This window comes from Cajanus cajan, chromosome 3, assembly GCF_000230855.2.
Source record: "Cajanus cajan strain Asha chromosome 3, NIPB_CcT2T_4, whole genome shotgun sequence".
NCBI classification, from domain to species: Eukaryota; Viridiplantae; Streptophyta; class Magnoliopsida; order Fabales; family Fabaceae; genus Cajanus; species Cajanus cajan.
Window position 1 is genome coordinate 7,229,208 of NC_138519.1, and position 16,824 is coordinate 7,246,031.

Below are 16,824 nucleotides of genomic sequence, written 5' to 3' on the forward strand. Positions count from 1 at the left end.
TATGTATGAGCTCAAAAGTTTTAAAAAATATTGCACATTAAGACAACCATATTCTTTATAAAAAAAAATGTTAGCAATACATTTCTATATTATTTTTGAGTAAAATTTTTGTGAGTCTTCTAAATGAGTATCTTTCTTTTATTTAATGAATCTCGTTTCTAAACTAATGAAACATAGGCATGTATGTCTAGTTGGTTGTCACTTAAGTATCTAACCTACCAATGTAGTCTTTATAATGGTGTTAGATGACACCAATTAATAACAAAAGACACTAAACTGATGATGATTTACAACTTCAGAGGTTAACGAAGGTAATAGTGATTCTGTAACAAACTAACAACTTTCTTTTCCTTGGTTCTTTGGAAAAGTAAATTTCCTCTCCATCATCCATATATATATCCATTGGTTCATTTCAATATCGCACAGCAGAATCATTCCACCGAGACAAGTAAATTGCATGTGTAAATGGCATGAAACACAGAGCAAACAACAAAGTTTTGATTATGCATGTTTTCCCACTTTGTCAATAACACAACAAAGCAACTAACTGATGTATATTGTATATACTTTTCTAAGAATGTTCTTCCTTACTAATCGAGACTTAAGAGTTTTTTAGGGAAGAGTTGTTTAAAAATAAGTAATTATTATATAATTGATGAGTTACATTACATGATACTAATGTTGATAATCATACAATAATAATCAAAGGAAATATTACTATCACCACGGTTGGTTGGTCTAATAGTGAGGTTGAGTTGATATACATTCAAAATTCTAGGTTCGAAAAATATATAACTAGATTTCTTGGAAAAAAAATCTGCACCCCTTAGAGCCCTGACACTAAGGTATGTATATGTAAATACCCTTATGTCTGATGTGAAAATGACAAGGAAGGACTTCGAAACGTGGAAAAGTATCGAGCTATTAGCTAATAATTGGAAGCATATACTGGATGGAATCTTTTGGCAGTTTTGTAGAATAGACATGACATCTGGTTTTGGCTTATCAAGTAGGTCCCTTAAATTGCGTTTGGGAGTGTCCAAACCAAATCAATGTCCCAAATCAATTGCGTTTGGCAGCGACGTAACCAGATTATTGCTTTAAAGATAGGTGAGCGAATGGTAGAGGAGGTTTATGAGATTAAAGAGGTTGTGAGGTCATATTTTGAGGAGCATTTCAAAGCTAAAAGTTGGCTTAGACCGCGATTGTCACTTGTTGATTTTCTTGTGTTATCTAATGCACAAAATGAAAGGTTGGTTGGTGACTTTACTGAGGAGGAGGTGAGTTGTTTGATTAGGGAGAGTGATGGCGAAAAAAGCCCAGGACCTGTGGGTTTAATTTTGCTTTCTTGAAGAGATTTTGGCCTCTTATAAAGGTGGATGTGATGGATTTGCTTGCTGAGTTTCATACTAACTTGAAGGTTCCAAAGGCTCTTTTGTCTTATTTTGTGGCTTTGGTCCTCGAGGTTCCCTGCCCTCAAGGTATGACTGATTTTCATCCTATTTCGTTTCTTGGGTGCTTGTATAAAATTATTTCTAAGGTATTGGAGAATAGATTGCGTGGTATTCTTTCATCAATTATCTCAGAGAACTAGTCTGCTTTTATTCCTAGTAGACATATGTTAGATAGTGTTCTAGTTGTGGCCGAGGCTATGGATTATGCTCAGAAATATAAGAAGCCGATTTTTGTTATGAAGATTGATTATGAGAAGGCATATGACTCTGTGGAATGGGATTACTTGTTGTTCATGCTCCGAGGGTGTGGTTTTGATGAGAGATGGATCCGGTGGATGGAAGGTTGCGTATGTGGCGGTAGTCTATCAACCCTTGTGAATGAGAGTCCCACGGCGGAATTGGTAGGGGATTAAAGCAAGGAGATCCATTAGCACCATCTTTGTTCCTAATTGTTGTAGAATGTCTCAGATTGTTGATGACTAGGGATTTAGATATGAATCTATTTACGGGATTACACTTGGAGGGTGAAAGTCCGCCAATTTCTCTTTTACAGTTCGCTGTTGATACTTTGATAATTGGAGAAGCTACTATTAAGAATTTGTGGTGCTTAAAGGCCATATTGCGTTGTTTTGAGTTAATTTTAGGTATGAAAATTAATTTTCACAAGAGTTGCGTGGTTGGCATTCACTTAGAGGTAGATTTTATTGATTTGGCGGTTTTTTTTTTACATTGTAAGGTGGGTTAACTACCGTTTAAGCATTTGGGCTTACCTCTTGGTGAAAATCCTAAGAAGTTGTCTACTTGGAGACCAATGCTTGATGGCTTACATAAGCGTCTATCCTCTTGGAAGCATAGCCATTTGTCCATTGGGGGGAGGATGACCTTAATTAATTCAGTTTTGAATGCAATGCCCATCCATTTTTTGTCATTTTTTAAAGTACCGAACTCGGTGATTAAGGAAATTGTGGCCATCCAACGTGATTTCTTGTGGAGAGGTGTCAAGGATGGCTCAAAGATTCCTTGGGTAAAATGGGAAATGGTGTGTAAGTCAAAGAATGAGGGTGGACTAGGAATCAAGGATGTTAGATTTTCCAATTGAGCACTACTAGGGAAATAGGTGTGGAGGTGTATGCTCTCTCCAGGTATGATGTGGGCTAAGGTTCTTCATGGTAGGTATGGGCGCATTGAGTCCTTTTCTAAGTGCTCAAATGTGGATAGGAAGGCTTCTTGGTGGTGGAAGGATATAGTGTGGGTGCTACAAGAAAATTTTTGGTTGGATGAAAAGATTGAACGTTGTATTGGCGATGACACTATGACCCGATTTTGGGAGGATAAGTGGATAGGTGGTTTTTTGCTTGTTGGATGTCTTTCCTCATTTGTACTTCTTTGCCTTTGATCCGTTGTCAATGGTGGGGCATAATGGAACTTGGGAGGGATCTAGGTGGGTGTGGCAGGTTAATTGGAGAAGAGAACCTTTTGTCCATGAAGTAAGGAGTGTGAATACCTTGTTGGAAATGCTTCAGGGTCTACAAATTTTCTCTTCTAAGCAAGATCATTGGAGATGGATTTGTGATAAGGATGGTGTATTCTTAGTGAAAAGTGCGTACCTTTGGCTGCAACGTTCGTTGGGTGGAGAACTTAGATATTCCTCAGATTTTCATCTAGTCATAAAAAGTCTTTGGAAATGCAAGGCTCCGATCAAGTGCTTGGTGTTCTGTTAGTAGGTGTTCATGAATGCACTCCCGTGCAAATCATTGTTACAAATACGTGGTGTGGAGTTGGATAACAATTTATGTTCTCTTTGTTCTCTGTTTGTCGAAGACCCTCTTCATCTCTTTCTAATGTGTTCAATGACTTTTAATACTTGGTTAGCTATTGCTAATTGGTTGGAGGTTGCGGTGGTCCTTCCAAATTCTTTAATTTCTCTCTATCTATATTGGACGAATCTTGGTATATATAAAAAACGCTCTCAGTGTTTTCAAGTAGTTTGAGTTTCTGTAATCTGGTCACTATGGTTTCATCGGAATGTTATTATCTTTCAGCAAGGTGTTACGGATTATAAGGAAGTGTTGGATAGCATTAAACTGCGTTCATGGAAGTTGATTACTAGTTCTGTCTCCGGTTATTCTTTTAGTTACATTAGTTGGTATTATAACTCGGGTTTATGTATCTCATAATTTTTGCTTTGATTTTAAATTCTATTATAACGGGTTGGAGTACCCCTTGTACTCCCAATAATTTAAATCTTTTTGCTTATAAAAAAAAAACTTACTAGTCATTCATATATGATTATTATTTTCTGCCTCGGGGATTTCCAGCTCACAAAGTCAGATTAATCTCACTTGTAATGTTATGACTCACAAAAATCGAATATAAGATTTTCATCTAAACAAATTGTCTGCACACATGAGTGTAGAATAGTTACTCACTATGTCAACTTATTGAGTTAGTCACTCGTATATGATGGCTAAGAAGTGCAGATTGGCAAGAAATCAATCTCACCTTGTCAAAAACTAATATCACTCTCTATATTGTGATTGTTGCCGATATAAAGAATTTTTGCACATGATGTTGATTAAACACGAAATTTTCAACTAAACAGATTGTTCATATATGTGAGTGCAAATTATCTAACCACTATTACATCAACTCATTGGATTAGTTACTCTTATATGATGCTGTTGAGAAGTGGGGGTTGGCAAGAAATCAACCTCCTTAATTCACTTTTTTTTTTAATCCCTAAATCAGTCTCTAGTTAGTGAATTTCTACTAGTGCTGATCTAATTGCCGAAGATGAGCTCAACTTATTCCATCCCTTGACCCCATTTTTAGAGTCCTAAAAAAAAGTTAGTGTTCCTTTGGCTGGTGTCTTATGATAAAGTTGTCACACAAATCATAAGAGGAGAAGAGGCACGTTCTCAGATAATACATGACTTGTCGTCATTGTATGTCTTGTCTTGAGTCTCTCATGCATGTGCTATGGTACTGTGAGAGTACTATGGTTATGTGTGGTCCATGCTTGTTATTCAGTTGTCCCTCGATTTTGGAGTACGTTTTTTCAACTTGGGTCTGAGATTGACTGTTTGTTTGCTGATCTGACATTCTATCTCAAAAATTATTGGAACAATATTTTTTATAGCAAGGTTTTAAAAAATAGCCTGAAACTTTCATTTCTGGCATTAAAGTTTTTGAGCTCTCCATATAATTGTATTGTGAAGCTTTTATAAGTTAGGGATTTTCCCCATCTTACTATGGACAAATTTGTGAAGGGTTCTTCTTGTGGAGGATTGTTACAAAGAGATGGTTCCTTCCTTAAATGGACTCAATTTAGCTACATGTTTGGTTTAATGTCGACTCATCTAAAATCATTTAAGATGTCAATTAATGTAGGTTTCTTTTTTTATAAATATTTACATATTTAATTAATTCTACGTTAAAAAAATTAATTTTGAGTTCAAATAAATTTTGACCGAATACAAATTTTATATTGATTTTTACTACTAACATAATTTTAGAACAAAATCATCCAAACATAAATTGTTTCACTTAAAAAATTAATTTTGCATATCATCACCCCAATCCCTAACGGTGTATTTGGATAAAGAATTTTGAAAATTTAAGAAATTTAAAATTTGAATTACTTTGATTTCAATTTTTATCATTTTCTAAAATACTTTGTTTAACAACCTCAATTCAAATTTTTTAAAATTTTAAATTTTTAGTTTGAATAAGACAATTTAATTTTCACTATAGATAAAACTAAATTTTTAAGATTAAATTTTATAAAACTAAATATTAGTTTTAAAAAATTAATAGTTTTAAAATAATTATTAGATAGTATTTAATAATTTTGAGTATTCAATAATTAAAAAATTATTATTATTTTTTTATGTCAAACTTGAAAAAGAGGAAAGACAGAGGAGAAAAAAGAGAAAGAAGAATTTTAATTTTCTTATTTTTTTTGGGAGTTTGAAATTCTATATCTTTTATGGTGTGTTTGAATGAGACATTTTAGAAATTTAAAAATTTTAAATTTTCGAATTTGAATTAGTTTAATTTTAATTTTTATCATTAGAAGTTTTGAACAAGAGATAAGAGAGAAAAAAAAAAAAGGATTTTCAACGGTCACAGAATTGACTATATGAAATTCTAGTCATAAAAAATAAATTAATAAAATGAAATATAAAATTAGGTAGCTTTTATGTGTAGATCCATTGCAAATATTTCAACACTTGATTGACATACGATAATTCTAAATTCTTTCTATTTCTCTCATTCTCTCATATCATATAGTATTATAATATAATCTATCACTCTTTTTTGTTGTTTTTTTTTTCTTTCTTTCTAGGTGTAGTTTAGCATTTGGGGTGCCCAATTTTTACCTAGCCCGGACCTAAGAAGAGACATGGTTAAAAAAAATCACTATTTGTTGGAAATAAGAAATCGGAAATATTTTTTTTTTATATACCAGAAGAAAAAAAAATAACTTTTTTCTCAACTAGCATGAATTATAGGGAGAAGATATTTCCATTATTTATTTAAGAAAATAAATAAATAAATTTATAAATTAAAAATTAAATATAATAAATAATTTTATATTAGAAAATAATGGAGTATAAAGTGTAACTTGTTTAGATTAAATTTATATATATATTATACTAAACCTTATAATCCAAGTTTTGTATAATCCACTATATCAAATCTCTCAGGTTGGTGTTACTGTTAGGGCCCATTTTTCATTTATCTATTACTATTATTTACTTTTCCTTTGGGCCTTAGCATCGTTTCATTTATCTATTACTATTACTATTATTGCACTGCAAAAAGTTACTAAAAGTTAAAAGTTTTTACTCGACATAAGATAAAAAGATTTAGCCTATGCTTGCTTCAAACTCAAGTTTTTTAAAATTTTCAATGCATTAAATATTATAATTTTCATTTAATATTTTTTTAACTAGTAACTTTCGTATAATGCATGAAAACCAATTACAAATCGAACACGTTAATTATTAAATGTATAATGCATGAGCTAACTCGAGTCTTAAAATAACTAGAAGAGAATTGATACTCCGTGTTAAATGCCATTAATCCAAATGAATGAAAAACAAAATTTGGTGCTTTGAGAATCTCATTTTCACGATTAATTTATTAAATTATTATTCCACTTTCCCAAAATTAATATATTTACCATCAATTATCCATCCTTATATATTAATATTAAATGGGGGTGATTATCTTGCTCAATAATAATTTTAGGAATTTATTTGAACAAAACACTTTTAGACATTTTCCTTTGATAAAAGGATTTTTAGATATTTTTTTTAACTTTTTTTCTATTTCAAGTTTTATTTTTATCATATTTGTTTATAAATTAAAATTTAATATTTTAAAATAAATGATCAATAATTAAAAATAATCTTATATTACAATGTATATTATTTATCATGAGTATAGAATATAATTTATATGTACAAAAATATCTATTAATATAAAATTTTAAAATAATTTATATATTCAAATATAATATATACATATATATATATATATATATTAATTATAGATTTTAGTTATGAATAAAACATTTAGTTTATACAATGAACATACTAATACTAGGTGAAAAACAAATTTAATAACTTCATAATCAATTATTACAAAAAGAAAAAGAAAAAAAGAAAAAAAAAACTTCTATCTATTTACAAAAGACGTTTACATAAACAATTAAATGTTTCGTTTATAAAATTTAGGTAAACTTACTTTTAATTCCTCAAATTTAAATTTAATATTTTAATTGAATAATTTCAACAACAAAAATTAGTCCCCAACATTTATAATAGAGACAAATTGAAATCATCTATACAACATCGATTAAATTTAATAATATTTTTATTAATAAAGATACAAGTAAATTTTATATAACAAATTCAATAATAATTGGATTTTGTTTGGAAAATTTACTAAATCAGAACTTCAAAAGAAAACTAGACTAGAAAAAAAATATTTGTATTTTTTAACCAATATAAGATTTAAAAAAAAATTATTGTCAAGCTACTTTTTCAACAATGTCAAGCTATTTCTTATACTAAACTCAAACTAAGGGTAACCATGACCATAAGTTGTATTAATCATTAATACAAATAATTTAACATTTGTATTCCTTAACTCCTTAACCAAGGACTAAAGTTTAATCTCCAACTTAAACATAGAGTAATGACCAAAAATACTAATTTATCCTTGTAAAGACCGACTCGGTAGAAAGAAGTTACACCTTATCTAACCAAAAGATAACTAAAGGTGACAAATTAACAAAATACTAAACCCTAAAGCTTACATGTATCCCAGTGTGTGCATAGTTTAATAAATAGTATCCATTGACTTATTACTGATTTTACTTCCCTAAGAAAATTTTTGTTACCACTAAGAATTTGTAGCTTGATAATATTGAAAGGCACTTTCATGGTGTCAAGTTCAATGACTTTGCATTGAGCCAACCATGGGGACGCGGGTAATAGAAGTGCAAAAGAATTAATCACATGTACCACATAAGATAACAATACAGTTCCCATGATACAAATTTGTCCACTGTCTATGATTGCTATTGCTGATAGAAGTACCTAATTTTTGACCACACATTCCAAATTTGTAGGAGCAATACACGACAACAAGACAACAATTGGTTTTTGCACATATTTCTTCGTGCTTTCTACAATTCATCGTTTTGGAGAACTTGGCAATCAGAGGTCACGTCCTCTTCAATAGGAAACCTAAAATGATGCCAATGATGCCAACAAGAACTACATACATGAATGGTACACCGCCGCGGCTTCTGCCGGCTTCGCGCCTCAAAACCTCCTGTGCATGGAAGATTCCAAACCAATTCATAAATTTCCATGAGAATTATAAAGCATAAATAATTGCAATGTGATGGGTTTATTCGCTGTCATCAAACCTTTAACAATTATGTTAAGTAATGACTACAATTTGGCTTCATTACTAATACTCTAATGGAAAATGATCTAGGATGAGTTTGTTTTAAAGTTGAGTAGAATTATCTTCTATAGAATATAATTGGTGATATGAATTGAGCTTAAACCAACTATTACGGACTGGACTTAAGCCTAATTCATATCATAGCTTTATTAAGTCCAAACACCTCCATAGAGTTGACCAAAGTCAACATCATCACCTGAGTAAAATTGTTACATGCACATGCCAATGTTACGTATAATCGCCCACAAGAAGCCTTAGGCCATGTGCTAAGGATTCTTGTCCAAGGTTGACACTTTATATACACCACGAGAAAAGGTACACATTTATAGCATCTCATCACTACTAACTAAACTAAAGCATCAAAATGTCTTTTGCAGGTAATCAATCCATTGCTTGGCTTGTATACTTCAGATTCAGACACATCAAAGTCTCGGTTGGAATCAAAGAATTCAGATAATCAAGCATTCAGTTCAGTCAAGTCAACAATCAACTCGGACCAGACAACAGTCTAGCACAGGTTCATCACCTCATCCACTCTCTAGATAGAACAATTGGGTATTTGGGATATGCGCCTTACATTAATTTCAACCACAAATTTACATTGGAGCATGTGGCACAGTATAAAGAATTGATTTTATGAGTTTGCCAAACAGGCATCTAGTCTGAGATGTGAAAATGAATATGAAGTGTTCAGAAGAGCGGAACATAGAACCAAGAATAATGTGAATTTAGAGCACAAGACTATCATGGCTCCTTACTTAGCAATGAACAAATTCAAAACATATCAATCAAGTGCCACCAGCCTGGTATGATTTCAGTGGGAAGTGACAACTAGAGGAACCTTGCAACAAGTCATCTAAAAAATAATCCTTGCTATTTCTCAGGTAGGTGATAAAATAGCTAGGAACATAAAACTATAACTAAAATGTAAGGTGATTGGTCAAGGAGGTAGATAATTTCAGGATGTTCGATGGTCTACCAGAGTTGATTTTCAAACTATCAAACAACCAAACTAAAACAGTTCAGAAAATGAATAATAGAGCTAAGCCTATGAATAAAATGAAACTGAACCAAAATCTCTCAAGAATTGCACACTTGCATGTGTTTTGCTCAGTTTACTATTTCTTTTGATCTTGAAAACAAATTTAGTTTGGAAACAGGAAACTCAACAAGTTCCTTTTGGTTCACCTGCCTTGACTTTCCTGATTTTTAATTACTTATAATAAGACAAGGATTTTAAGACATCCAGATAACTTTGATGAATGAACATGCGACTAAGATGAACTCATTTTTTTGCAAAATGTAAATTGAAGCCTAAAGAGACATATTGAATCAGTTCATCATGAAAATAATTTGAAGCATTGAAAGTGTATGTCATCATAGGATACCATCAAGATCACCTATAGAAACATTCAAGATAACACATGTATAAGCATGCTCAAAAGAAAAAAATTCGGAATGAATTCCATACCAGTTCTTGCTGAAGTCTTTTATTTTGCTCAATTACAGAATTCCTCTCCTCAGTTGCCTTTGAAAGAATAGCTCTTGTCTGAAACAATAAGTTAAAAATGAGCTCCATTTTTTCTTAATTTGTATCTCACAAAGAGCAATCCTGAACTCGTCTTTGAGATAATAAAGATAACTGCTTCAATTAGGTTACCAGCAACTTTCTTCTGATAATAGAATTATCAAGTGCAAATAAATGACATGAATCAATTCACTTCAAACATTACTAGCAGGAGCGTTCCCAAATGTTGTGCTTAAATAGACAACCAAAGAAAATCACAGTAGCACGAGACTATGAAAAGAAAGATCACATACAAAAGGGCCAGAGCAATAAAACGAATCGACACATCAATGCATAAACTCAATAGGTAAGAATTTACGATTCTCAAAAACATTTGAAAGGTAATTCCTACCTCCCAAAATTAAATTAGAGTTATCATGATATTGATGTTTCTACAATGACATAAAAACCAGTCCTTTTGGGTTGGAGTCAAAAGGAGATGTTATTGCAGGCATGTTTGGATTGACCACCAACATCAAGCACTCGCTTTCCCAAATTAAAAGTACTCCATGCCACATAAAAGTTATAATGTTAACGGTTTTTCTATTTAATTGAAGAAACCTAATCCGAGAGAGATTATATGTCACCTCAAATGAAGTATCCTGGTGTTCACCTCGCTCATTGAAAGCTTTTGAAGCCTACAGTGCATGTTTATCACAACAATTAATAAACCAAAAAGATGAAAAATTGTCTGAAAATATATGCAAACCCACTGGTAACATACCCCTGCAAACTCCAAAGCTCTTGAATGTCCATTTTCAGATACGGATGCTCGAGGTGATGAATCCTCATCAGATCCTTCTCGAACTGGGGACGGTGGTTGAGGAGGAGCAACATAAACAACTCTTAACTTGCACTCTTCAACTTCATGACCAGATTCTTTATTGAACTATATAAATAAACACAGAAAACCATCAAACTGAGCAATATGTTACACATGTAATTATTCTATCAAGAGAAAAAATGAGTAATTTGTTGAATGGATACCATTTCTGGAGTGATATCTTTTGTAGTTGCCCCAGGGCTTGCAACCACACTTTGAAGGAGAAACTTATCCTTGCATTGCATGTCAGGTGGTGCCTCTTTTTGAGCTTGCATTGTTACTGAAAAATATAAATAAGACACCAATAATCAATACATAAATGGGAAAGTCACTTAAAGTATTGCACAGAAAAATGGGGGAAAAATAAAACTTTAGCAACAATTAACCCAAAAAACTAATAATTCAAAATATTTCACCGAACATAACCACACATAATCAAGTAAAAGATCTATTCTCTTTGCATGCAAGTGTGCCAGAGGGAAGATAGAAAGAGATAGAAAAATAAACCTATAATATCACATGAAGACCTAGGCATCACCACTCCAGTGTTAGGTCTGACACAATATTTCTTAGGATTTGTTGTCTTAACCTGCAAAACCATGAAATTCACCCCAAATCACAATTCAAAGTCCATAGCACAATAAAAATAAAAGGAGTATACCCTAATAAAGGATATAAATAAATTAAAAGTAAAATAAAACATCAGAAGTGAGTCAGAAGGAAACATGAAGAGTAAAATTGGAACCTTGAAAGCCACATAGTTATCAGTCTTGTTAGACAACTGCAAAGAGCATGAGATCTGCTTCCTCAATTCAACTATTTTCACAAACCCAGAACCCAGAAAATTAAAAATAAAATAAAAATTAGAACAAGACCCAGAAGCAGAAACCAAAGACAAAAGTCAAAAAATTGAATTTTGCGGAGAAAAGTAAACATCTTTATTGAATTCCGAATAGACTCACAGGGAAACTGCAGCTCCTGGGGCTGTATGTGGAGGAGCTCGCCGGAACTCATGGCGGCGGGATCGGCGGCGATCGGCGGAGAGAGAGATCAATGTCAGTTTCCCGGCGAGAGAGAACGGTTGTCGTAGGTAGAGAGAGTCGCAAGTTGCAAAGCAACAACGTGGGACACCGTGTGTTTGTCTTTGTAAATATTTTACATACAAAGCATCGAACTGAAGGGTAATTTCGTCATTTCCTTGTTCAAAATCATGACATAATAACTGGTCCCATCTTTATGACTAAAAAGAAGAGAGAAAAAAAAAAAAATTAACACGGTAGGAGACTAAATTGACTAAAATATTCAAAATTATAATTGGTCCCATCTTTATGCTTAATATAATGTAAATACCATGCGTTATAACTTTTAATAGAATGGTTTATCTATTAAATAACCAAATGCATGGATAAATTAATGTAAATTATTTTGATAAATTAATAATTTAATATTAAAAATAGTAATTTTACCACTCATAGTTATCATATTTAACTTATATAATATTTTTTTCATAAAAATACATTATCTAAAAAAATTATATTATGGTAAATAAAAATATGTCCATCATGATGTGCTTCTTTCTAGTTCTTCCTCCATCATCATGATATGCTTTTTTACTTGTGTAAATTTGTTTCTCTTTTATTTTTTTTTTCTTTCCAAGGTTGATATTATTCTTTGTTGGTTTGTTAAAATAAAGTATATATTCTGTTTTTGGAAGGTTTTGTTTGAGTGGACCGGTTTATTCAAGCACAAAGTATTTTAAAAAGTTTTGTTTGAATGAGTCGTCTGGTTTCCAGTCCACTATTGAATTTTAAGGTTTTGCTTGAGTATTTTATGGTTAACTAGATAAATTATTTTTTAAAAATATTACAAAACCTTTATAAGTTTTTTAAATCTGTAAATTTTAACTTCTTATAAACATTAAAAAAAAAATTCTAATTTTTTTTAAAATTTTAGATTACTTCTTTCAAAAGAAAATATTAATGAATTTGAACGATCTGGGACAGTGTTTTGATTTATTTATATATTTTTATTTATTGTTGAACAAATTTGAATCTACATGTTGGTGTACTTTGGCTATATAATAATTAATTCGAGTCCACGAGAACGTAGTGAAGCATACCAAAAAATGCAAAAAATAATTTGTGAGGGTACATTATTGGGAGAAGGTTTCCATGTGCTTAAATTGATTGCTGATATCTTTGCAATTAATAACGATGCATTCAATTGGATGCAAATATTTGTTGGCACACAAACTACTAAATTCATGTCCCGATGAAAGTTCTTATTCACTTGAAAATGATATTTTTATAATGGGTTTTCTATATACGTTATGTCACCTAATATATTATCGATGTAGAGTTGTATAAACAATTTTATCCACTCTTCTTTTTTAGATGAATTTTATGAGGATCATGAACTAATACCAATATATTCATGTCAGCTTGAAAATAGTACACTGATAGTGATCAATTGAGTTGCTTCCATTCCATGAACACGAACATACAATAGATGATGATTCATTTAATAAAAGGAGGAGATATTATGTAGGTTGATTTTGACAAAATTTACGGCTCCTTTAATTCTGAATACGTTTATTACGTTTATCAAATTACACGTTGAGGAGAAAAAATATACTAATTAACTTTAAAAAATATTTTATAAATAGAAAACATCACATACACAACTACTATAACATGAGTCTCATCAAACGTTATCAACTTAAAAAGGTGATGGAAATTAATACATAAACCAATACAATTCAAAACTATAATTTAAAATACCAAAACTATAATTTAAGATATCAAAATTACTTAATATATAGGAGGGGACTAGTAAAACAATTTTTTTCATATTCAAAAATTAGTTCTTAAGAATCATAAATATTGATAATCACGAATCTCAAGAATGATAAAATCTATTTGATTGTTCATAACTTTTAGAATATTTATAAATGTTACTTCAAACATTTTTATTACACAAACTAGGAAAATTAAACAATACAATATTTTTACTATAAAACATTCCTTCTCAAGAATGTTAGAATCTCAGTTTCTCTGCTCACCTACTTCATAGTAACAATTTGGTGGAAAACTTGTATAAATTTTTTTTCAAGAAGCTATATTTCCTAGAAATGTTATATTTTAAATGATAAATCAAATGTGAGAAACTAATATTTTTAATTTTAATTTTTTGGAAAAGCAAAAAATATTCAGGATACCAAATATCCTATATTATTAAGAAAATAATTAATAAAATCAAGTCTAAATATCTTACTTATCAGAATAATACAACCTAAAACTTGAAAATAACAACTACTTATGAGGCTTAAGCAATGATGGATCTAGAACCTATAGTCAATAGGAATATTAAATGTAATGAGTTCAAATATATTTAGTTAAAAAGGTGAAATATAAAAACTTAACATATTTATTTGTGGTGAGTAAAAAATAGTGCGAGTTTAAAAACATAAAATTAGGAGGGGTAAAATATAATTTTCTTTTTAGATATTTGTAAGTATTTTTTTAAATTAAAGAGGTGTACCAATACATCTTGACCATCATGTAGGTTTGCCATTGAACTTAAGTCTACTCTCTAAGGCCAACTTTAGAGACTAAAATGATCATTTAATTTTATGATGAATATATAAGTAGTTGAAAATGATCAAATAATATGGACTAAAAATATATTTTCAAAATTTTATGGATGAAAAAAATAATATATATATATATATATATATAAAATTTTGATACAATTATATAATCTTTTTTATTTTTAACTTTTCTATGTATTTTATTCATAAAAAAGTAAATATATTTTTTGTCTCTCTAGAATTTTTCAAGTTTGGGTTTAGTCCTTTAAAAATTTTGCCCTATTTTGATTCTTCTAATTTGAAGATGTATTACTTTTGGTTCTCAAAGTTACTTAATAACACCTTATGATAAACTATAGCATATAAGTAAATTGAAGGGAAAATGTAGTATATCTTCTTGAGATTTGTTTTATAACATTATGTTATTTGTTTAGTATAATTAAACATGTTGTTTTTAAATGAATCATGCATCTAATTTTATGTTATAAATGTTTATATTTTAAAATATTTGTATAAAGATTCATACTAACAAGTTATTAATTTGAGTGTCATTGGACTCGATCCTCTTAAGTAATGTATCATTATAATCAATTTAATTCTCTGATAAAGATTAATCATCAGTAAAATTGATATATATTTTGTACCAATATTATAATTATCAAAAAATATATATAAGAATCCATATTTATCACTTTATTTAAGACTCATAAAATATTAAAATCTACTCTACTCTTCTCTAATATCATGATCGAATTTCAAATAAACATCACTATCAAATGACCTTCAACCAAAACAAATAAATAAAAATAAGAATAATACATTCTCATATCATGTTGAAAGTATATAATTAATAATAGATAAATCACATGCATTCACATAAATAAACTCCCTTAGTTTATGGTATATTGAAGAAGCACTAATAATCATGCATGTTTTAACTCCAACTCGTGAATTGATTTAGAAGCGCATTGCCTACCATAAAAAGCGCCATTAAGACAAAAAGTGCTTCTTTCTCCTAATATTTTATAATATTTGTATATTAAGGATTTGATTATTTTGCCTTGATCTATTAAGTTTCAGGACCATCATGAAGTTATTGCCAACCCTTATAAATTATCTTCACAATAATTACAGCATCCAGCAATGTCAAAATAACAACTGATATTTTCAACTTCAAACTCGTGATTTTCGACTCTCGTACTAGTCTGGAAAAGGACACATGATTAATCACAGTCAACTATGTTATCTTTAAGCTAGCTTTAATCTATTAGCACAAACTTGCACACTCAGCAAGTCAAAACTGAAGAAAGCTCTAATACCGAATGCCTCGAGCAGAGATTCATTCAGAAACTTGCTTTTGGACTAACAGCAACCCATAAGGATTACACTGACGGTAACCCAACAAAAGCAACTTTCAGTTAGGCATTTCGATGATTAATTCGGTATAATACAAAGTAAAACATAAATTCTTTGAAGAACTTTAAAAGATAAAAATGAGTTTTGTAGAGGGCAAAAACACCGTTCGCTTTAAAGCAACAGTTCACAAAAAAAATTTAGAATTCATGGTCAGGGATGGCAAAAATACCTGCATCCGCTATGGATAATAAATAGATAGGCTAATTGAGTACCCGCAGATAATGAGGACGGATAATTTTTTACCCATTTATAAACGGGGCGGAGGCGAGTATGATGATATCCATATCTACGGGTACTTGTTTAATAATATTTCTTAAATATCCTAATTATCCTTGTACCACATAACCCTAAAACTACACTCTCAAATTATTTTCTTATAAAAATGAGGTTGATGAAATTACTAACATGTGTTAAGCACGTCATAGAATTATGTTAGATGTAATTTAATTAATTTTCTAACTTTGATTGAAGCAATAATATTTATGTATTTTAAGTTGTTTACTTTCGTTTGAAATTATAAGATTGAATTATTGTATTTTTGTGATGAGACATTAACTTATTTGTGAGATTAGTGTATTTTAAGTTATTGATTATCTTGCATTTTTATTATTATTTCAACAAAATTAACGTCAAATACAAGTTCAAAATTAACATTGAATTTTTATTTTTAATATTTCAATTACATTAAATATAAACTTAAAATTATTTGTAATATAATTTTTTTTAATTTCTTAAAAAATTTATAAATATCCATAAATATCTGTAGGTATTTAAGAAATTCATGAATACTCGCTTAATGGATACTCGCGCAGATATGAGGTAGGCATGGGATCAATTTTCATTCAGCGGAGCAGGGGCAGGTAGGGCCCATTGCCATCCCTATTCACATTTAACAGTTTCTTGTCCCTCCCATTCATAATGAATCTTTGTTTTCATACATCTCATTCATCCAGATTCTGAGCACTCCATTTACCAAGTATTAAAGACG

At 30.4% G+C, this 16,824-nt stretch overlaps 2 protein-coding genes across 2 annotated transcripts; one reads left to right on the forward strand and one right to left on the reverse strand.

The window, feature by feature from the left end:
- The first annotated feature begins 1,118 nt into the window (after positions 1-1,118).
- On the forward strand, positions 1,119-2,553 carry LOC145955998 (uncharacterized). Its single transcript, XM_083071553.1, has 4 exons — positions 1,119-1,280; positions 1,376-1,481; positions 1,626-1,855; positions 2,212-2,553. The coding sequence occupies exons 1-4, from the start codon at positions 1,119-1,121 to the stop codon at positions 2,551-2,553; spliced, it is 840 nt and encodes a 279-aa protein (XP_082927679.1).
- Positions 2,554-7,960: 5,407 nt separating this feature from the next.
- On the reverse strand, positions 7,961-11,971 carry LOC109818620 (vesicle-associated protein 1-2). The gene is made up of 8 exons (XM_020384151.3): positions 11,794-11,971; positions 11,577-11,647; positions 11,339-11,420; positions 10,996-11,111; positions 10,733-10,897; positions 10,596-10,646; positions 9,913-9,990; positions 7,961-8,303 (listed from the first exon to the last, which is right to left on the reverse strand). Exons 1-8 carry the CDS (start codon positions 11,843-11,845, stop codon positions 8,193-8,195), a joined length of 726 nt encoding a protein of 241 aa, XP_020239740.1. The 5' UTR covers positions 11,846-11,971; the 3' UTR covers positions 7,961-8,192.
- Between the last annotated feature and the right edge of the window lie 4,853 nt (positions 11,972-16,824).

Bases quoted from the DNA above. Each gene is read 5' to 3' on its own strand.
- LOC145955998 (XM_083071553.1), top strand. From the start codon at position 1,119: ATGGTAGAGGAGGTTTATGAGATTAAAGAGGTTGTGAGGTCATATTTT. The intron at 1,281-1,375 runs GTGAGTTGTTTG...CCTCTTATAAAG, and splicing joins GTGACTTTACTGAGGAGGAG to GTGGATGTGATGGATTTGCT. The intron at 1,482-1,625 runs GTATGACTGATT...GACATATGTTAG, and splicing joins CGAGGTTCCCTGCCCTCAAG to ATAGTGTTCTAGTTGTGGCC.
- LOC109818620 (XM_020384151.3), bottom strand. From the start codon at position 11,845: ATGAGTTCCGGCGAGCTCCTCCACATACAGCCCCAGGAGCTGCAGTTT. The intron at 11,648-11,793 runs GTGAGTCTATTC...TTGTGAAAATAG, and splicing joins CCAGGAGCTGCAGTTTCCCT to TTGAATTGAGGAAGCAGATC. The intron at 9,991-10,595 runs GTGACATATAAT...TTATTGTTTCAG, and splicing joins ACCAGGATACTTCATTTGAG to ACAAGAGCTATTCTTTCAAA.